The 23,056-nt window shown below is 34.0% G+C and overlaps 2 protein-coding genes across 2 annotated transcripts; both read right to left on the bottom strand.

Moving 5' to 3' along the window:
* Window positions 1-1,984: 1,984 nt before the first annotated feature.
* Window positions 1,985-7,342, bottom strand: LOC140062474 (sialin-like). The gene is made up of 7 exons (XM_072108713.1): window positions 6,221-7,342; window positions 5,734-5,829; window positions 4,920-5,047; window positions 4,663-4,806; window positions 3,495-3,627; window positions 3,052-3,293; window positions 1,985-2,457 (listed from the first exon to the last, which is right to left on the bottom strand). The coding sequence occupies exons 1-7, from the start codon at window positions 6,240-6,242 to the stop codon at window positions 2,302-2,304; spliced, it is 921 nt and encodes a 306-aa protein (XP_071964814.1). The 5' UTR covers window positions 6,243-7,342; the 3' UTR covers window positions 1,985-2,301.
* Window positions 7,343-8,037: 695 nt separating this feature from the next.
* On the bottom strand, window positions 8,038-23,013 carry LOC140062467 (uncharacterized). Its single transcript, XM_072108701.1, has 13 exons — window positions 22,897-23,013; window positions 21,995-22,583; window positions 21,305-21,395; window positions 20,792-20,810; window positions 15,373-15,408; window positions 15,063-15,151; window positions 14,648-14,741; window positions 14,362-14,498; window positions 14,029-14,207; window positions 13,795-13,898; window positions 13,388-13,658; window positions 12,060-13,113; window positions 8,038-11,907 (listed from the first exon to the last, which is right to left on the bottom strand). Exons 2-13 carry the CDS (start codon window positions 22,155-22,157, stop codon window positions 8,955-8,957), a joined length of 5,190 nt encoding a protein of 1,729 aa, XP_071964802.1. The 5' UTR covers window positions 22,158-22,583; window positions 22,897-23,013; the 3' UTR covers window positions 8,038-8,954.
* Window positions 23,014-23,056: the final 43 nt, after the last annotated feature.

Below are 23,056 nucleotides of genomic sequence, written 5' to 3'. Positions count from 1 at the left end.
TTACTCTTTTGTAAGCATTTATTTTTTTATTCTGTCTTTATACTGAATGCATTGATTTCCAAAGTTGTTCAGCTGCAGAGAACATTAACAATATAATAAATAATAATTCAGACAACTTACATGAGTAGTATACACACATACAAACTTCACAATTTATGTTAGTACTCACGTCACCTTCGATTTTCATCCCTCCTACAACATTTTGTAATTTTATAGGCCTATAGATTTATAGTTTGCTTTTGTGTAATTTTAAAGTTTGTTCCATAATTTGGTTGATCGATATACAATACAAAGTTCTTTTACCTTTGTATTTTTTCATGATGGTTCAATAAGTGTATTATTACTCTGACTACGTGTATCTATATATAAATTTACGTAAGGGCAAAATTCGGTAAATCGCGCGTTATTTCTAGAATGTTTACTCGATGGTATATAAAGTTGGTTAGAATCTCGGTACTGATTTTAACCACCTGATGTAACCCTGTTTACTAATTAAATTGAGTTAGATAATTAGTTATTGACAATTAAAACGAATTTAGGTTCAACGATTTGCCCCAAATAGGGGTGTTTTTCGATCGTGGTATACACTGTCTAATGGATGTCCGTCTTGAAAAATACCCACAGACAATAATACGAGGATGCTTCGCATTTTCCTATCTCCTCCTACGATAATTGTTTTTAATGGCTGAAAACCGGTTGAACAGCTCGAGTACAGCATCATAATGTTGAAGACAGGCCGCTTTTCTTTAAAAAATACTATTTTGATAGATTTAATATACGTTTATACAAATGTATTGATTTGCGATGAGTGTCTATTCCCTCAGGCGTCGTAAAGGCAAGTACTGTATACTCATAACAGAAATTCGATCCATTTTTTTTTCAATCTGTGCTGCAGAGGTTGGTTATAATTGTTTTTTAACGGAAGATTTAATATACGTTTATACAAATGTATTGATTTGCGATGAATGGAACATTCCAATCTCTGTTCCACAAGTGTCTTTTCCCTCATTTATCAGGCGTCGTAAAGGCAAGTACTGTATAGGCCTACTCATAACAGAAATTCGATCCATTTTTTTTTTCAATCTGTGCTGCAGAGGTTGGATATAATTTTTTTTAAACGGATAATGAGCTAGCGTTTTCAGTCGCCGTATATTATGTACAAATCTTTATTATTGCATTTAAACCACCCACATCATCACCCTTCCCTCACTGGCATGAGTAGCGTTGTAAAGCCAGTAGAGGATAGGCCTACGGAGACGGTGCATCACATCCCCTAAACGCAGAACAACTTTGGTGGGTAGGGTAGGAACCAACTTAAGTATGAATTTGCTCTAAGAAACAATTGAAAACCATTAGGCCTACCAATAAAGTTGAGTTAGATAATTTAATTTTTATTTGACGATTAAATCGATTTTATGATTTTCCCCGAATAGAGGTGGTTTTCACAAATTGTTTTACATTATATAAACATACACGTCGCAGTGATGTATCGTTACATGTACTGTACTATTTCAATCGACTAGGACGGTGATAGTTTCAACAAAGTATTACATAGCAATGTTTTACTGTGTTTAGTGATATATTATTTGTAAAACATGAAAACAATTAATATTTCGTTACTAAATGGATAAAGAATATATTTAATATATTTAAAAATTGTTCCTCTCTGCACCCATTCTCTTCCCCATCCCTCACTCCTAATGTTACATACAAAACACAAATTAAGTTTGTTTAAATTTGACTTAAACAATTGGTCTCATTTTGTGACAAGTTTCTCTTTCGGAAGTAATTCCCAGGGTGCTAATTTTAGTTGAGTACATAAATCAGTGTCTATTTATTCATTCCTGTAAACGACATGTATTATTGTACGTACATTTGAAATCACCAGTTTTTTAACACTGAAATTATTATGTATTCGAGAACCATCTGTGGGCACGACCTAGATGGTACGCGAGCGAAGCGAGCGTACCATCTAGTAATATTAATGTATGCAAGCAATCATTAATATAAGAATACATTTTGTCGATAAGTAACAGGGAGCATGATCATTTAGACACTTGAATAACATTATAAGTAATTGTTCTTCCCATTTATCACTAAATTTAAACCAATCCAAAGAACTTAAAATATCTATAACTGGTGTTTTATTATCTGCGTAAAGTAACATTCTTCTTGCAAGTTTTGCATTACAATTTGACCAAACACAGCGCCAGTTTGTGACATACGCAGTTCTATAATTGCTTTCGTTGTTCATTGTTGCCGTTAAGTATTGGTAATGAACAGTATACAATATAATAATTGTTATTCTTTAATAACCAAGTTTTCTGTTTCTTCTATTGCTTCAGTTTTAGACCATTCTTGTTCTTCTCCTTTTGCAAATATAAGATAGAAAACCAATCCAAATAATTCAATCCCGGCAGTTAATTGGAAAAGCACTGACCATTCTTTAAATGTATTCTGAACGTAAAATAAAAATAATAATCTATTTGTAATTTGGATCAAAATAACGTTCGGTTCTTCTAATCTAAAAATATGAAAAAAAATCCGTTGTCATGGCAATGAACTACCGACCAATCAGAAACTTCTCTCGAGCTCTAGCTACGTAATGTGCGGAAAATGACTGCCTAAAATGTCAGCCGACGACGAAACATAAGAATGGACAAACAATATTATTGTAAGTTTTTGGGTTATAATTTGTTTATGTTTACGACGAGGAGTCTATTAAGTTGTAATCTGTGCAATCCTGACCTAGAAGAGTAAGTCAGATTCAAGAAAGAGGTTTGTCAAAACGTCATAAACGTAGGCTATGCTACAGTAGGCCTAGTTGTACGTATACGCGTGCAAAGTCGGATCGAGCAGAGAGCAAACCATTGTTGTATGCTCTCAAGTTCAGCCTAGAGATAATCAAAAGTGTTCGTTTGTGATTGGGGAGACGCTTACATACGTGATAGCTAATTAACATAAAAGTTTGATGCTGTTTACCGCAGCAGTAGATTGAAAACTCGACGAGGGGTAGGCCTATTTAATAATATTTAAATGATTATTACGTACGTGTTCTTCAAGTAAAAGACCAGTAATTATTGGAACAACAAATCCAGTGCAGCTCGAAATAGACATCATGAGTCCTGCAATAATACCGGCATAATTCGGACTGATATCTGCAGGGTTCGTGTCAACACTAGAGGTGTTGAAACCAAGTGCACTAAACGAGATGATAAGTAGAACGACTGATGCTACGAGAGAGTGGCCTACATAGCTCATTATGAAGAAACAGGCAGCAGAAACACCAAGATCTAGGAGAAAAAAACTTATATTACTTTGATTCATAGGAATAGATTAAAAGTCATACTTAACAGAGGCAGAAAAAATGTTGATGATGTTTTTTAAAAAATCAGAGAGACAACTTAGAATTATTATTATGTCGCACAGTAGCCTAATTATGCACTTTTTTGTGCAACAATAATGCGCATCATTTTACAAATACGGTTACGTACCTATAATGGCAAATAGTTTTCTGGTTTTTAAAATACTCAAGTATTCTCTTTGAATGATGTAGTCAGCAGCGACAGCCGTCAGTAAACATGTTATAAACCGAGCAGCAAGTGGAGCTGACGTTAAGCCACCGGCCTAGAGGAAAAACCTTTTTTTAAGTGTATATTTCATTTATTCCACATAATTTTATTTAGTCATCAATTACAGTACATCATAATTACAGTACAACTGAAAACAGGGATCCTGCATTAAAGGTGTTGTTAGCTTCGTATTTTGTAGGACCCTTTTACATAAGAACAAGTATATAGAACTTAAATAAACAAAGGTGTTGTTAATCAGCATAAAGTGATAAAATGTATTTTTTGACCTGTTTTTTCATACATTTTATACGGGACCCCTCAGGATACAAACCTCCGGGTTTAGAGGGTTATCCTTTGCTCCTACTCGTTTTTTGTTGTCTTTGTTCTGATTTTGTTGTTTGTTAAGTCTGCGACTTTTGATGTATATATATTTTCTGTACCACTGTTGATTTTTATATGAGCAAAAAATAAAAACAAACAAACAAACAAACATTTATTTTGTTTCTTTAAGATAACCGGTTTAATATTACCACCATTACAAGTGAATTCTTTCCACAATTTTGGTCCATAATGTGTATATAACTGTTGACTGCAAGTTAGTCTTGTGAAGGGAATTTCGAATTCAGTTTCTGTTCTGAGGTTATGAGTAGGCCTAATACTGTCACAGTAATTAAAAATATTTAAAATGTGATGTGGTAATTCATTGAATTTTACGTTTGCCATAAATCCTATGACGTTTACTTTGTAAATATCATAAACGTTTAATATTTTTAGTCTCTTAAAGAGTGGCTCTGAGGCTTGTCTGGATTTAGAGAAGGTAATACAAACTAAGTGAGATACACGGCAGCCTACTGAAAACAATTGGTTCAGAATGCATCATCATTAAAGGAGCTTTTGTTAGGACATAGGGACGGGCAAGTTCCGCGCATGATTCTAATTATAGTCCACAATAAAGAATTACTATTGTTATATCCATGTCATGGGAAATCGAACGCGTCCTATTACGAGGACAGTTTGATACACCAAAATGAGTGTAAAGGTAAAACCAACAACTAAACAGAAAAGATGGGAAATGTGAAATATTCCTTACCGTTAGGACGTCGCATTCAAATATTGTAGACAAAAACATCGGTATTTCTAATAAAACAAGATTCCATGCGAATTCAAACATTGTGTCGCTGATTACAATTGCCCAGACTGGTGGTGACATCAGAATAGCCCGCCATGGAACGTTCTATATACGGTAATGTTTGCAGTAAAATACATTCATTATTATTAATCATTGGTGCAAATACAATATTGAAATATATCTTTTTGCAAAAGAAAGATTATTTCATTATAAATCACCTTTTGATGAGACTGGGTGACACCACGATTTATATATTCAACTTCTTTTTTTGAGATACAAAGGTCCTCATTCGGCGTTTCATAGATCAGTGTAACCCATATAATCACCCAAATCACACCTAATATACCTTAAAAAAATATTAATTATTGTGTTGAACATAAGAACATTTTTGTTTATTGCAGTAACGTATTTCGGTTGATTGTTTTAGCGATATATTCGCACACTATGGTTGGGGTTATAAGTAGGACTACATTGCTTTCATTTTGATAAAGCAAGGTCGCAAGCAATCGTCATGAAAATTTGGTAGGAAAAAAAATTATTCGGTAGATTGATAACATTTTATTCGGTAGATTGATAACATTTTATTCGGTAGATTGATAACATTTTATTCGGTAGATTGATAACATTTTATTCGGTAGATTGATAACATTTTATTCGGTAGATTGATAACATTTTATTCGGTAGATTGATAACATTTTATCCGGTAGATTGATAACATTTTATTCGGTAGATTGATAACATTTTATTCGGTAGATTGATAAAATTTTATTCGGTAGATTGATAACATTTTATTAGGAGATTGATAACATTTTATTCGGTAGATTGATAACATTTCATTCGGTAGATTAATAACATTTTATTCGGTAGATTGATAACATTTTATTCGGTAGATTGATAACATTTTATTCGGTAGATTGATAACATTTTATTCGGTAGATTGATAACATTGTATTGTTAGTGTTACAAATTGTTAAACAATACATTGTTATCTACAACATTTATTTAACGTAGAATATTTAAAAGTTGAATTACTGTATGTATAAAATGATGTAGGCCATCCACCAATGGCGTACGAAGAACAAATCCAACCAGATAGACAATTGGATATAACCAAACCAAGCGTCACTCCTGTTGAATCAACCGAAATTATAAATAACTTGTAAAAACCCTGCTAATAAAGTTGCAAAGTAAGCATACTTACCTTGTATGTAATTGTACAAAAGACTAATGCGAGTGTTTTGCCTTTATAATCGTAAACTTTTGTCTGTCATTTTAAACAACATTCTTGAAGTTTTTAGCTCTGTCTACACTATCAAACTTTATGTGACAACAAAATCTGATGTGGCCATATATGGACATGATGATGGCATATCACTACTATATTTAAGCATATCGCTACCACATTTGGGCACATCGCACTATTTTGATAATGTAAACAGAGTTTAAGTTTGAATTGACAATTAGCAAAAGGCAAATGAATTTGGCATTCGGATTCATTGGATAGTCAACGTTTACTTACCGCCGACAGAAATCGATATCATGGTAGTTCGCTCACTTGGGACAGTCCACTTCGACAATATTACATAGTTAGCTGCAGCAGCTAAACCCTAAAATTATGTTTAAAAAGACGATGTTTAATTACAATAATACCACCATCTAGATCTACTAGTTCCCCTCGGTTTAATTCTCTTCGTAATATATTGTGGTGATTACTAAACGATTTGTTAGGCTTAGGCCTATTGACTTATCTTACTTATTAAATAAGAGTAAAGGTGCAAGTGAAACAGAAACCTGCGACAGAGATCTCCAGGATCTAGAACTTGAAGCCCCTTGTATGTTATATATATTTTATTTTTAAACTAACAACAATGTTCACCAACCTGTCCAATACCGTCTAAAATCCGTAAAGTAACTAATAGTCCCACACTGACTCCTGCCGCCCATGGTATCAACGCTGTGAAAAAACTCGTCCAGAACACACCAGCTCCGATTACAAGTTTGCCACCATATTTTCCAGCCAACCATGCACCTGGCACTGGCATAGGAACATACCCATAATAGAAGGCACCGAGTACCATCTGCTGTGTAACTTTATCCCAATCAAATGTTCGTATCTAAAGATGAAGTAAAATAAAGCAAAAATAAAGAATTGTCTTATGCCATAAATGGGGTTTTAACCCAGAATTTCTTACAAAAAACGCCGCTCGACTTTTGGACGTAACAAGCATTGTTCTTCCTTCAGAAATAATGATTTATATCAATTTTTTTGGGTTTAACAATCAGTAGTAAACATTTTCACATCCGATACTGTCATGATCCGCCAAATGGACCCACAATCCTACTGTAAACAGTCCGCATTAACTTACAACTTACATTTCTATATTCGTTGTCGGTGCTGCTGTTGCTCATGTTGGTTAACTGCTGGTGGTTCACTTGTGCCATTTTGAGAATAGCTATATTCAGGTTCTGTCTCATGCAGTAAAATAAACAATTTGCTAAACAACACATAAATGTAACGAAGTATCTCTTCATTGTCTTAATGCTTAAGCTCGCGTTTGAAGTAAATTGTACACGATGTCGGCGGCTGTGTGACCAATGATAGTTATCCGAATTATTGTTAGAAGGGTTCTGAAATAATTTTTGTTCTTTCCTTGTGTAGATATAGGCCTATATGTTTTATTTAAGCTTGAATACCCTTTGTATAAAAGCATTCTGATTTGTATTAAACGGGTCCAATTTAGACTTAACCATGAAAGACAAATAAAAATGTAATTGTTATATTTCATTGAACCTTGAATAAGTTTATACTGTACTTATTGACGGATCACTGCCGATTCCTATATTATCTAGAAAATGGCGATATTGATCTCTTGCAATCAAAATAAAAAGTTCGCATAACAGTAAATTATTTTACATTGAGAAACTAAAAAACGCCAGTGGTACGGTACTGTAATAATGAATACTACAGTATGCAATAGTATCTTTTGCATTGTTAACTACTGCATTCTTAAAAGAACGTTTGAAAGGGACAACGTCGGCTGCTAAAATGTATTAATTATGATTCGTAGGTATTTTTTAAAAATTACAGTATATTGAATTAGCAACTATGGTACGTAGTAATCGTCCGTTATTTCCAGCAGTTATTTACTAGATACAATCCTATTCAAATCAATCTCAAGAAAAGTCAAAGGGAAGCCTATTGTCTGAAAGTCAATGGTGTTTGGTTATGAATGGTTTATTTTGACTTTTTATTAGTAGCTGCAAAATGGCCTATTCAATTCATCTTCAACGCTCCCATAACCATACATTATAAAACAAATACACAATTAAACAGTATTAAATTTATCACAGTAAAAATGCATTTATTTCCTATTTCCACTGACAAGTTTACTACGCCACCAGATTTTACCTGGTGTAACTAAAAATCACATTAGAAACAAATACAACGTCCCGGCCTTTCTGATTAAAATCCACCTTTCATATAAATAAAAAACAATGGTTAAACCTACCGATGTAATATTTCTTACACCAGAAAAACATACATGTTATACAGTATGTACATTATTTACAACAACAAAATCACCCGATCTATGGTATGGGCCAAGGTTTCTATATAGATCGTGCATGTCAAAAGATGAGTAGCCATCCAAGCCACACACAAAAATATACATACATACCGCAATATTTATTCAATATTTTTACTGTTATTAATATTTAAACCATAAAAGTCATACTTTTCATGTAGTTTACCATGGGGCATAATTCAGGTTATTTTCAATATACAGATATTCAGAAAAAAACCTAGAATCTTTATGATACAAATATACATAGATGCAATTGCCATCATTATATACAATAATTGTTAACCCAAATTTGAAAACAATTTATTAAGAAAAATAAGTAAATACTTTGTCAATGATAAGTTTAGATCAACAATATTAAACTAATAAGTGCGACAGCACAATGATTAAAAATTTTATTAGTCATGATTGTCATTTAAAAAAAACTTGTTAACTTTTAAAATTTATAGAGAACTATATAATAGTTGCCAGAGATTTAGCTTTTACACAAAATGATATACAGTACTTTAAAGTGTCTAAGATATCAACAATTATGAAATATAAGAAGTAAACATAAGAAGCTGATATAAATAATTTATGTTTAGAAGTGATATCAAACTTTGTTGTTCATGTTTACCCCGAGTTATCCCATTTAAATTACTGGTATTTAACTCGATTGATAACTCCATAATCTTAATTTTGCTTAGCTTTCTTCTTTTTCTTTTTGTGTTTATTTTTCTTAACTTTAATATCCTCTTCATTTTTATGCATTTTCTTTTTATGTTTATTTTTGTGTTTTTTATGCTTTTTATGTTTTTTACTTTTCTTAGATTTACTCGCATTTTCACTATCTGTAGACTGGGTAGTATCTGAATCACTGGCGCTATCGCTTTCATCTGAACTTTCTACTAAACTTTCAACACTCTTTTTCTTCTCACGTTCCTCTTTTCTGCGGTAATCATCTTTCCTTTTATCTTGATCGCCTTTCTCTGGGTCACGTGAATCTCTATCAAGCTTTGGTTGTCTCTCTTCTACATGTCGTTTCTGTTTTTTAAATTCTGCTCTATCTGGAGTTCTGTCACGTTTTACATGAGAGTCAGGTAATTTACCAAGACGATCTTGAATTCTTAATTTACCCTTTGGTGCTAGTTCCTGCTTTCTCTCTGCACCCCCTCGGTCAATTTTAATTTTTCCACCTCTCTTTATATCTATTCCCTTAAGTTCAGTACCTCTACTCTTTACGTCTGATCCTTTATATTCAGTACCTCTACTCTTTACGTCTGTTCCTTTATATTCAGTACCTCTACTCTTTACGTCTGTTCCCTTATATTCAGCACCTCTACTCTTTAAGTCTGTTCCCTTATATTCATTACCTCTACTCTTTACCTCTGTTCCCTTATATTCGGCACCTCTATTCTTTAAGTCTACTCCTTTGTATTCAGAACCTCTACTCCTTACATCTGTTCCCTTAAATTCAGCACTTCTACTTTTTAACTCTGTTCCCTTAAGTTCAGTACTTTTACTCTTTAAATCTGTTCTGTTTCGATCATTGCTCTTACTCTTTACATCTGTTTCTTGCTTTGTAGATTGATTCTTTGAAAGACTTTTGACCGGTTTCTCATCTGTATCTTCACTTCGTTGTTTTCGTTCAAGATCTTTTTTTATTAAAGGATTGTTACCTGCCTTTTTATTTTGTTCTGTGTCATTTCCTTCTTTCTCCTTTTTGTCTTCCATCTCCTTATCATGGTCTTCAATGGTTTCATCATAATCTGGCTCAAAGGCAATTTCATCAATATCGTGTTCAATTGCTTTTGTTGTCTTATGCTCTGGTGATGCCTCATCACTTGATTCAAACTCATCTCGATCCCATTTTGACACAGGCACAGAAATCGTTATCAAATCTTCTTGTGGGACATCTTCAGCAACAGGACTCGCCTGTACTGGTTCTTGCTCGATTTCTTGCTCGATCACCTGAATATCTTGCATCACCACATTAGTAGTGACAACACGCCGTTCATCCTGGGGAGCTATCATTTTGGTAACCATGCTAGACATAGGTCTTTTCTTGGGACTTGGGGAACTTGTAGCACTTGAGTAATCAACAACACTAATAGCGGACTTCAGCCCTTGTATATTTTTGTCTTGTTTTATAACTGTAGGCATAGGCTCGTCTAGCTTTGGAACTTTTGGTTCAGGTTCAGTACTTACTCCTGGTGGAATTGGTTCTTCATTCTCTTCTACAGTTTTGGAATGTTTTCGTTTCTTTTTTTTCTCTTTCTTCTCATGGCCTTTTTTCTTCTTTTTCTTTTTGCCATCTTCATCACATTCTCCAGCATTTTCCCCTTCCAACTTCTTCTTTTTCTTTGCTTCCTTCTTTTTCTTCTTTTTAATTTTCTCTTCATCTTCTGATTTTTTCTTTGATATATCATCTTTAATAACTTTCTTTATCTCAGTACTGTTTTCTTGTGAACCTTGTTCTGTTTTCTTTTCTACGACATTTGCTTCCTTGTGTTTCATTTGCTCAGCAACCTTTCTCTCTTTATTTACCTCTACATCTTGACTTTTTGGTCTATGATGATCACTTTCTTTACTTCTCTTATCTCTGTCACTGTTTTCTCGTCTACCACTTGGTTCTCGTTGGTCACCATGTTCCCTTTTGTCCCTTGGATCCCTTCTACCCCTTTCTTCTTTTCTGTATCGATCTTTTCTTCTATCATCGGGCTCTGATCTATATTCAGGATCTCTTTCATATCGCTTTGGGCTTTGTGAATATCTGTCATGTCCATATTCATCATGTCCTGGAGACATGTGACCTGGTGGTAATCCTTGGCTGGGCGGTGGCTTGTATGGTTGATCTCGAGGTGGACCAATAGGTGGCCGATGGTCCCAATCATCCTCCCAAGGTGGCATCATTGGATAATCTGATGGTGGTCCATAAGGGCCTTGTGGAATGAATTCTCCTTCATATGGAGGACGTCCATAAGATGCTGGATGTGGTGGTGGTGGTCCTCCTCCAAAGTAATCATCATACATTGGCATATGAGGAGGTGGTAGCCGTTCATAGCGTTCATGTTCATAGTACTGATCATAATGAGGATAACGAGCATCATAAGTTGGTGGAGGGGGTCCTCGGTCATATCGAGGATCATACCGATATTCTGGTGGTGGAGACCTATGATACTGACCATAAGGCGATCTTGATCTTCGTCTCTTTGGAGGATAATGCCTTGAAGGAAGAGGAGATCGATGTCTTCTAGGAGATCTGGATCTAGATCGTCTATAATGAGGTGACCTTGATCGTGGTCGTTGAGATCGATATCTGCTAGAAGACCTTGACCGGTGTCTGCTTCTTATAGCCGAGCGAGAACGTTTACGTCTCAAAGGTGATTTTGAACGACCTCTCCCTTTAGAACGAGACCTTCCTTTAGATCCAGACCTTCCTTTGGACCTTGATCTGTTCTTTGATCTTGACCTACCCTTTGACCTTGATCTGGAATTTGAACTGGAATAAGAATCCTCACTTGAGCTGTAACTACTGCTGGATTTGGATCTTACATGTGCCTGAGCTTCAGCTTTTCTTTCCTTATCTCTACGATCTTTCTCTGCCAATTCCCTTTCGAAGGCTGCCAGCGGGTCTTCACGATCTCTATGCAAGGAAAGAAAACAAAAGGTTTATGAAATGGATGAAAAAGATAAAAGCTGACCCATTGTAGTAGCTCTTTGCAGTAAAATGTTATATACATTAAATACATTAACTGCATTTAAATGGACATAAAGCAAAGGTACATTATTACTTACTTTATAGTCTTTTGGTAGTCTTGGAATTCTTCTTTGGTTAGAGGTCTTCCACCAGGTCCTGTTGGAGGAAGGGGTCCATGTGGTGGTGGTGGCCTAATAGCTATTCCTGGAGGAGGTAGGCGTAATGGAATGCCAGGTATTGGTGGAACAAGTCCCATAGGCATTCGTGGACGTACTGGTAAACCCACTGGGACAGGCATCCTTGGCGGTGGTTGTGGCATACGTACACCACCGGGTGGAATAGGTAGTCTAGGTGGCCCTCTAGGTGGTTGATCTTGAGTTGGAGGAGTCATTCCAGGTGGAGGGCTTGTTCCAGGAGGCAATAATGGTGGTGACTTTCCTGGAGGTTGATTTCCTAGTGGTACTTGTAATCTTGGATGTCCTTGAATAGGGTGATGTCCAACACCCAGTGGAGGACTTGTAAAATGTGGTGGATTGGGGCCTTGTGAATGTGGGGGCGGCATTGAGATATGATATGGAGGACCAGGTACAGATGTGGGAGGACCATGATGAGCTGAATGTTGTGGGGGAGTATGTTGTCCAGGTGGCCCTTGTTGTCCAAGAGGTCTTTGAAGTCGAGGTGGTGGCAGCCCTTGAAGTCTTGGCGGTGGCCCTTGAAGTCTGGGTGGAGGTGGCCTTATGTGTCTTGGTTGAGGTGGACCGTAGTTATTTGGATGTGGAGGTCGATGATCAGGACCCATATGCTCTGGAGGTCCTTGTCTTATAGGAGCATAATTGCCAGGTGGTGCCCTATGGGTTGGTGGTCTTCCATAATCTTGTGGGCCTCTTTGATCAGGGGGTGGACCATGCGGACCTCTTTGATCATGTGGTGGACCATGTGTGCCTCTTTGATCAGGTGGTGGACCTCTTTGATCAGGTGGTGGACCTCTTTGATCAGGTGGTGGACCTCTTCGATTAGGGGGTCCTCCTTGTTCCTGTTGGCTATGCCTATTGTGATCATAATGAGCTGGTGGCCCTCTATTGGTTCGTTGTCCATGATTGTAACTCTCATCCATATGGTTATAATGATCAGGACGTCGGTCTTCATTTTCATCTATAAAATAAGTTAAAACATCTCATTAAATTACTTTAGTGTTAGTGCATCTATCAAGTAAGCATCAGAGTTTGTGTTAAGTTTCTTTATACTTGCAGTTTACACATTATTACAGTTATTATCATTTCAGCATTATAATGTTTCTTATTCTTTTTAGTTGAACCTACTACATATAGAGGAAACATTCTGAAGTAGCAATGTATACTACTGTAGTATCTATTAAGAGCTGGGCATCAAATCTAAATATGTTTTATACTGTTATAATATTTCTCACCATATTGGTTGTCATATTCCTCTTGTTTCTGTACCACTCTCTGATTGGAGTGGCTGGACACATTATTGTTTCTGTTCGGTTGCCTATTGTTTTGTGGCCTACCCCCATCAGGTGATGGCCTGAATGCAGGAGGAGTAGGTCTACGCTGTGGGGCAGCAGGGGGAGCTTGGGTAGCAACCTTTGGCTCGTGTTTAATCTGTGCTTGTTGGTGTGCTTTCACCTTCTGAACTGCTCTTGTGTAGCCTGTGTCATTTCTGAATTTTGCTATTGTCTAAATAAAAAATATAAATTATATATTAGAATTTTCATTTAACTATTGTTATCATCTTGTATGCAAAATTAAATACAGTATCGTCTTTATCATGTGATTTAATTAGGTGTAGTGTGTTAAATAATCAGAAACATACCTGTCTGAGTTTTTTATTAATACTTAGGGAATCTGGAGAAACATCCACTTCATTGCAATCAGGACACTGATGTTCATCTGTTGATAGCAACACCTCTCGAATACCTGAAATATAAATCAAAGTTTTTAAACATAGTAGTCAATAGTGGCCACATTTACCAATGTAAACATTCATTCAATTCTATTTAAATCCACAAAAATACAGCATTAGTGAACAAAAATTGTTTCAACATACACTCATCACAGAAGCTCTGCCCACAACAAGGTATAACCACGGCATCTTTTAGAAGCTCTTTGCAGATAGGGCACAAGAATTCAATAGGAATGTCTGGTTCACCAGCATCTAAAGGTTCGTGGTTCTGAGAATTGTTGAACACTGGTGGACGATCCCTCTTGAGTACAGAGTATGCAGCACTGTGGAATAGAAACATGGACACGATTAATGTTATATGTGTAGATATTAAAATTTGTACAAAAATTACTAAATTATTACTAATATACAGTAGTATGTTAAGTAAACATTCACTGTTTCACACCTACTTAAGTTGTAATTAACTCTCATACTTACAGTTCTATTCTTGGTACAACTAACTCTCCAGAGGGTAGCATTTTTGCACCTTTTATGTTGTCGCCTGCTGGTCTCACAAAACTCATAGGGATTCCCTTCATCTCCTTCGGCTGGGTTTGGTTGAACTTTTGCTGGTCCTGAAATAGATATAAGTACCATTTATTTGTAATAAACACAAAATTTCACCTAGTACAGTATTTACTTGACACCAAGTAAGCAAAATCTATCAAATTTTCTTGATGATTATTTCAACAACCGACAGTAGGTAGCAACTGTGTATACTTACATTATTATTCTTTGGACAGTTTCTAACTATATGGCCTGGTTTATTGCAGTTGAAGCACACAGGTCGTGCACTGTACCGTGGATTTCGTTGGTAACTAAAACATCAAAACAATACAAAAATCAGTCAACACATGTTGTTTTAATAGGGTATATATATTATACAGAATACAAGGAACCGTCATCTGGATGACCTTGACGCCTAATTTTAGCAGATTTAATTTAATGTAATCAGTAGCTTTTGGTGTATGACGACCTGTAACTTGGGTCCTGTTAATTCTTCCCTACTCTATCTATTTACAGTTTTGGTAGGTTCTATGTCCAGACAAGCTGACAACAATGTCGTAGGTCATCGCAAATCAAGAGATACCGATTGTGAAGACAGTCACAACTGCGTTTAATGAATCATTTGAACTTACTTCGACGGATCATATTCAAGACCAGACTGGTAGACAGCAGCGTCTATTTTGGCAGCTTCTGATGCGTTGGCAGCAGCAAGATCAGCAACCTATAGAATGTAAGGTTATTTAGAAATGATTATAAAATTCTTTAATTATACAATTCTTTATTTTGATAGCTTCTTTATTTATTTTGGCAGCATCTTTATTTATTTTGGCAGCTTCTGATGCGTTAGCTACAGCAAGGTACAAGCTACCTATAGCAATTAAAGATTATTTAGTAATAATTTTACAACAACCAGGCTTAAACAAGATATTTATGGTAACTAACCTTACTTAACTGTTCTACTGTTAATTGATGTTCATCCTGTAATGAAAATGGACAAAAATGGTTATAATTTCACCCCCCTCCCTGACCCGCTTATCACCAGACCAGGAAGGTTTGTTCACCAAAATCCTTTTCACTGAGCTTTTTAGGAAAATTAATTAACAGCAACTACCGAAGTTACTACTTACATGATGCCAAACTCTGAAATCTAAAGTATGATGAAAATGGCTTGCCTTTTAACCAAACCTTTACAGTAAGTGAAGAACACATAAATTTATTAAAAACAACTACAGTATAAAATACAAATGGAGCCCTTTTTACACAAAAATGTTTGCCGAAAAATTGTCTGCATTTTACATTGCTCGCTGCATAAAAGACCAGCAGGTCATGTCTTTACAGTGAACACAAATCACACTAAAATTCTACATGTTACCGGAAACATTTTTTAAAATACTGTACATTACTGAATACAACGAACAGGTCATGTTCTATTTCAACCAAAAAGTTGAGAGAAAATAAATTTGCATTGTTTAAACCGAACAAATTATACAGTACAGGGAATAATTTCGCCAGTGTAGCATAGCAAAAAGCTATACAAAACAACCATTTTGCTACAGATTTTTAAATTTGTGTAGCAAAAAATACAATACAAAACTATGTTTCTCGACTAAAAAATCAGTTTGATTAGCAATATTGCTAAACAAAATTTTAAAATGAAATTTTCCCCTGCAGTAAGAGGGCAGTAATAGCAGTGACCAAATGATCACAGAGACCTACAAAGCACAATGCATTATAAGCGCGGTCACATACTTAATGTCGTTTTACACTTCAGAATATCATATCTTTGGAAAAGATCTGGTCTCAGCCGACATCATATCAGCAGGGAGTTGATAACAACTCCCTGATCTCAGCACCTACCGACCTCTATTTTTTAGTATTCATTTACACATTACCAATAACAAATTTGATTAGATTTTTTTTACATTCCGAAGAAACATGCATGCTATATTTTTTTTAAGTCTTGTTACAAGAGTTGTTTGACCTCTTTTACAGCCTTTTTCACAGAATTTTGCAAGTCTTGACCCCTCCACACATAAGCCAAATATAAAAGTATTTCTGTGATAATTAATTTAACAGCGAAAGGTGCCAAATTTGTATCTTTATAGATTCAAAGGCACATAATTGTTAATCAAATGTTCCACTGCATAGATAGAACTTTTACACAGATCAAGCTAGTCCAGAGTTTGAAGCCGGCATTTAAGCGTTTAGAATCGCTTTCCAGGCGCGGATTTATGCGGGGGATAAACAGGCTTTATACTCCCCACACCTAAAATTTAAAGCTCAGGTACAGGCATGAATTTTAAATATAATATTTGGTTAATTGTACATAAATCAAATATTTGTAACAGAAATCGAGACGAAAAAACATGAATTTCCCTTAATATGGTCAAATACAAAATATGGCAAAATTCTTCCATAAAAACCAGGAAGACTTTTTTTCAGTAGTTAGGTAATAACATGTCTGGTGACTCCCTAGACGGTGAAAAAAGATGGTGGATATTTTTTGCTATAGCATGAAAATAAAAATCTGAGTTGAATAAAAATATCAGAAATGTAATATTCAAGTTATATTACCTATATTTAGTCTGATGACATTTTTTACCACACCGTTTATTTTTCATAGCTTTTTAAAATGCCTCTCTATTTACAAAATTTGTGTACAAAAGAATAGAGATTTTACTGTGTAATTTGAACTATCCCCCCACTGATAAGAAAATGCTTATTTTCAACAAGCTCATTAACACAAATAAAATCCCAAAAATTATGAAACATAGGGAAACTATAGATCGATAATTATTGGAATGTATGATCAATATAAATTTTTTGCCCGCACCTTGCCTTTAACAGCCATGTATTTGAAAAATAATGACTATTTTTTTTTTCTTCTGCAACCTGACGGATCGTTTTTATTATTTATAAAATATTTAACTTATCTATAATGCTTAATCCGCACCTGCTTTCACAGCTGCCTGAATTGATGGCCCTTCTAATATAAGATATAGGTACAATGTGTTGCCTAGCTAAAGACAGCACAGAGACCCACTCACAACCTAGGATACTGTAATACGAAATAAAATAATTTTCTCAGAAATTAAAAAAAATCTATGAAAAAGTACTTTCTTATTATATAATACTTTAGTAGCTACTTACTAAACCCATCTACTTTACAACAACAAAAATTATAAACTAAATACAGTATTAAATGCCTACAAAATCACCACACATTGATTAATGAATTTAAAAATAAACACGCCAGAGTCTAGACAATTTAAACATGTCCACATTTATTATGCACTGTGAAGTGCAAGCACTTTCTGAAGTCGGTTGTAACATACATTACTACTATTTCAATAAATTATTAACTGTGAAAAAAAGTGGTTAAAAAGTATTAACAGTAATACTGTACGAGCCACAAATCGAAAGCTCTCTCTATTGTAGGACCACATGTATCTGAATTGGACAATATGTAATACTACAGTATCTTAGAACCATGGCTTGCAAGATAAGTGATTTATCACAATGAAAGCTTGTGTGAAATCTCAAATATTCAATATCATATTTTTTCATCACTCATCAAATGAACTAATTGCATCATCACTTTGTCAAAAATCAACGTTATCCTGAGTACACTGCATTCTAGCCTACACACTTATTCAAGTACAATATCGCAATAATTACAAAAAAAATGATTCTTTGTTGATGCTTAAAAGACATCACGTATGTATTTTAGGCAGTACTACTCATATAGTATACAAGGGCCTCTCTTGCACTACTAGGCTACTTCTAATGTGTCAGAGAACTACTATTATTAGTAATTGGCACCACCATTGACCACCAGTTAAATGGCAACCGATCGAGTCATTTCTACAACACTCAATCGGGAATGAACGCTTCAAATTGCTGTGTTCCCAAGCTTCACGCCATGGCTAGTGCGTCTTTATCAAAATTTTCATGAACACAAGTAAATAAAATTGGATATATTTTATTTAACTACATTTCTCATTAAAATAATGTACTCATGCCTGAACGTTTTAAATTTGTCATGTAATGTGAAGTTGTATTTACATACAGAGAAGTGCTTTTATTTACAGAAATATTCACTAAAATTACGGTCCGATTAATATGTTTATTTAAGTCATCATTCATCCAGGTAGATACTAAGAATATAAAATAAATCAAACAACTGGACTGATATGTGGCAAACCAGAAGGGTGAACAAAGTTCATGGAGGTCACAGGCAGAACCTTGACCCCTTTTTGGAATCTGTCTGTAACCTTATATCAGGTCACAGGTCAAGGAACTTTATTGATGCATCTTGGACAAGACTGAAACGTTGTCCAGTTGTTTTGATATATTTTACAATAGTTGGCAATACCTATACATTATATATTAAAATTTCAAGAACTGTATGTTTGTTGATAACTGCCCACCTTCAACCATGAGTTCAGAACACTACCACTGGTACAGTAGTTTAAATGCATACTGTAGTTTAATTAATCACGTCATTTACAGTACAACATATGTAGTACAGTATAGTAAAACATTATGGTTTATCAAACATTTACTTTTTAATATTTTCATGTAAAACACATTCAAATAAGCAATTGATGTATATGGTTTACTGTAGAATGTGGATTAAAAAAATGAGTTTTGTTGTAAAATAAATGTGTGCTAGATATAGAATTAGAACATCATTTACAGACAGATTTGTAGTATGCTATAGATATCATAAATTAGTAATTATGAATTACAAAAATGAAATATAAAAATGTATTAATTAATTTATTAATATCAATGTTTTATATTTTTACTGAAACCCAATATGCATACATACTTCACTACATCAATCATGCTTAAACATTCTTATCTGTAGCAGGCACACCCCTGTCACCCCAATTCCTCCCACATAACTAGATATGGACTCTTCTAACCTTATGCCCTCTCCATACCATTGTGTCCACACTTTACCACTGTATATACCTCTCTTTCCAAACTCACTTTATCATGCTCCACCAGCTTGCCTTCACTGTACTTTTAATACAGACGGTACCTGTGCATTGTTTACTAATATTTTGTTTATTAATTTTAATTCATTAAAATTATAATTAATAGAGGACATGCCATTATTACTACTTCTTACAATAAAACAGAAAAACATTTTTATGAAAATATTTGTATAATATTTTGCAATCATCTTAAAACGAACTGAATATAATGAAAAATATTTGTCGAAATAAAAACATTTAAAAATATATAAATAAAATTATTATATAAAAAGTAACAGCAATATACTGAAATTCTTAGAATTCATAAATATTTACTCAGTAATATACTGTACACAATAACACTACCTTGACTAGGTTTAAGATTTGTTGTTGCATAGCAACATATAAGACTTGAAAATGAAAACCCTTAGTGGGAAGAAATGGTTATGTATATTACCTGAAATAGAATCTATCTATAAAGCATAAATTGCCATATAGCATATTTACTATAATATCCATTGATTAAAATATTTAATCGTTAATTATAATATTTCATTATCATTATGTAACTTAGTTGCTATTGCTATTATTTTTAAACTAACTATGAAATTCAAATTAATCCGCATCATGGAATTCAAATTTGAACGATGACATTGTAACTGCCTTAACCCCTCCCACTTCTTTCTTATTTAAAATCAGGTAATAGTCACAATAGTAACTAAAATTTATGACTTAACTCTAGGTTTTCATTTAGAAATTTCTATACACAATCATGCAGCATTGTATACTAAATTGAAATCAAAATAATTTAATATTTAAATAATACACTGTAAATAAAATATGACAGTAGTTTATTTTTTAATATGGATTCATTCGTAGCTCCAAGAACATATTTATTTTTACACTCTGCTATATCTACAGTATATATATATATATATATATAGCTACAGTATATATATATATATCTACAGTATATATATATATATATATCTACAGTATATATATATATATATATATCTACAGTATATATATATATATATATATATATATATCTACAGTATATATATATTTTTTATTCCAGTAATATATTTCACATTATAAACAAACATAAAAATGCATATTTTATAAACACTAAACAAATTAATAATGCCCGAATATACAATATTTCGCTTTTATAACACGCGTATTTACGCACAACAAACAAAAAAGTGTTGTGTTACCACGTAAGCATTTCGATATCGCGAAATAATGATAAAAGATAAATACAACACGAGCCTCAGGGAGGCGTTAAATAATTAAGAACAGCAAGACAGTGAAAATATATACTTAGCCGAATAAGATGTAAAACGATTAAAACCACAAGATAGATTACGTACTTGTTCGCGTGTGTCTTCACTGAAAAAAAAAAAGATAAAAATTTATTAGTTTCAGGAATTTAATTAAGGTAGTTAATTAGTTATCTATCAATTAAACCAGCACCACAAATTCCTTTAAGAATATTGTTGACAGCTCAGCCTCGTTTAAATTTTAAAGCCAGGACCACTAGCTACAGCGTGCAAAGAAACAGTAGTTACAATCATTTTGTTTAATATTGTTGCAGTGCAGTTTCATTTGGGGATGATATCCAAACATTAAATCAATCAAATACAATCCTGTTAATTGTAAACACATACACATTATTAATCCTTTATATAAATAACAGTACTTCATCTGCTGCCCTAAAGCGGAAATTCCACTAGGCGAATAGATGCATATTCATTTTCCATCTTCCAAATTTCTCTCCACGCATGCGTATAAGCAGACACTTTCGATTCGCGCAAGCAAATTCGGCTGGTGGAAAATTTGCTTTAAGTTGGCTATTGATGATACTGTTGTTTACGTTAACGTACCCCATTATGTTTTCTCGGATTCCTCCAATAGGAACACGCATTACAATCACAGAGGCATTCTTAGGAATTAAGCTTTCATCCTCGCTATACTCTAAAAAAATAAATAAATTGTATAAAGTCATGATTTGTTAGTCAATTTTATATCTGCATCTATTGTACATTAAACGAAAAGTATATTTATGCCAGTCAAAATGATTGGGTATTGCTAAACACCGCAAACCCCCACAAACATCCAAAAAAACATAGCAAACCCCACCGAACCAACATAAAGGTGATTGAATCATGTAGTGTACAACCCATTGGGTATACCAATGTAAAAAAAAAATTAAATTTATGCTGTTAACAACTTATTTTTGGGGTAAAACATCATTTTTTGGTCAAAAATGATTGCTAAACCCCGCAAACCTCCAAAAAACCATAGCAAATACCACCGAACCAACATAAAAGTGATTGAATAATGTAGTGTACAACCCACTGGTTATATAAATTATTAAATTTCTACTGTTAACTACTTTTTTGGGGATAAAACATCATTTTTTGGTTAAAAATTAGCAATCATTTTTGACCAAAAAATGATGTTTTACCCCAAAAATAAGTAGTTAACAGTAGAAATTTAATATTTTTTTTCACGGATATACCAAGTGGGTTGTACACTACATGATTCTATCACTTTTATGTGACGAATTTTACCTTCGCCAGTCTGAGCATTAATTATCTGCAAGTCGTACTCCATGTTTGAAATCTTCTTCACTTCCATGATACTTTTCTTGAGATCACCAAGGGAGATGTTTAAGCCTTGAAAACTGATGGTTTCATAATCAATCATACTCTTAAACTTGTAGTGGACAGACATGATTAATTTTTGTGACTTTCTTCTTCAGATGATGTAAAAATGTCAATGAACTTACTGTTTTAAAGTTATCTTACTGTATCAAGCTATATTTAATATTATTATACATTTTTTTTATTTAGTTTAATTAGGTTTTTTTTTAAGTCTTTGTTTTTATTTTCTTCTTTTTACAAGTTCAATCTGACAAGACAAATATGACAGATAAAATAGAATTCAAAACATCTTTTTTTAGAACTGAGTTGTGTTGTTGCCAGCAAAATCGTGAACTTCTCTTTGGTGTGGTAAATTGCTTCCGGTTTCTTTACCGTGCCGTGACGTCACAACATGGCGACGCTTGCGACACCGTCGTGGTTTTCTAGATTTACTTTTTTCTTTTGATCAAGCTCTGTATTAGCTCCATGTTTTTGTCACCATATCCACCGTCTTCTTCTGCAAATAAAATATAAAAATATGGGAGACCACTCAGAAAACTAGTATAATCGTCCAATTCTATGATCTAACTCTTGAAAATGAATCAAGCCACCCAGTCAGACCACGCTAGCTGCGCCAACCATGCTCGCTTCACTCAATAATCCACACACACACAAAGGCTGGCTACTACACTCCTAGAAGCCTTCGCATATCATGCACTCGATCACCTGACCGGCCAAGCACATTTTAGATCAACTTTCTACCTTATATTTTCAACTAAAATTAACATTAATCTTAATTTAAACTATATTTTACATATAATGCAACTTACCTGTCTTCTAAATAACACGGTATTTTAATATTTTATCAATTTATGGCGTATATATTTGAATTTTAATAAAAGCAAAAATATCAAACTCATAAGCAGCCGGTTTACAAAAGAGAAGGTGACGAAACGCAACGCTGGTAAAACGTAAGGTCAAACATAAAAC

Source organism: Antedon mediterranea, chromosome 1, assembly GCF_964355755.1.
Source record: "Antedon mediterranea chromosome 1, ecAntMedi1.1, whole genome shotgun sequence".
In the NCBI taxonomy this organism is placed as follows: Eukaryota; Metazoa; Echinodermata; class Crinoidea; order Comatulida; family Antedonidae; genus Antedon; species Antedon mediterranea.
The sequence above is the reverse complement of the archived record's forward strand: the minus strand, read 5'-3'. Positions and strand labels throughout refer to the sequence as shown.

What these genes read in the sequence shown, in the direction of transcription:
- LOC140062474 (XM_072108713.1), bottom strand. Translation starts at nt 6,242, where the DNA reads ATGATATCGATTTCTGTCGGCG. An exon ending in TCACCCAGTCTCATCAAAAG is followed by an intron (nt 4,807 to 4,919) that starts GTGATTTATAAT and finishes TACCGTATATAG; the next exon opens with AACGTTCCATGGCGGGCTAT. An exon ending in AAAACTATTTGCCATTATAG is followed by an intron (nt 3,294 to 3,494) that starts GTACGTAACCGT and finishes TTTTTCTCCTAG; the next exon opens with ATCTTGGTGTTTCTGCTGCC.
- LOC140062467 (XM_072108701.1), bottom strand. Translation starts at nt 22,157, where the DNA reads ATGTCTGTCCACTACAAGTTTAAGAGTATGATTGATTATGAAACCATC. An exon ending in ACTGTCCAAAGAATAATAAT is followed by an intron (nt 14,499 to 14,647) that starts GTAAGTATACAC and finishes TATCTATTTCAG; the next exon opens with GACCAGCAAAAGTTCAACCA. An exon ending in GTTGTACCAAGAATAGAACT is followed by an intron (nt 14,208 to 14,361) that starts GTAAGTATGAGA and finishes TCTATTCCACAG; the next exon opens with TGCTGCATACTCTGTACTCA.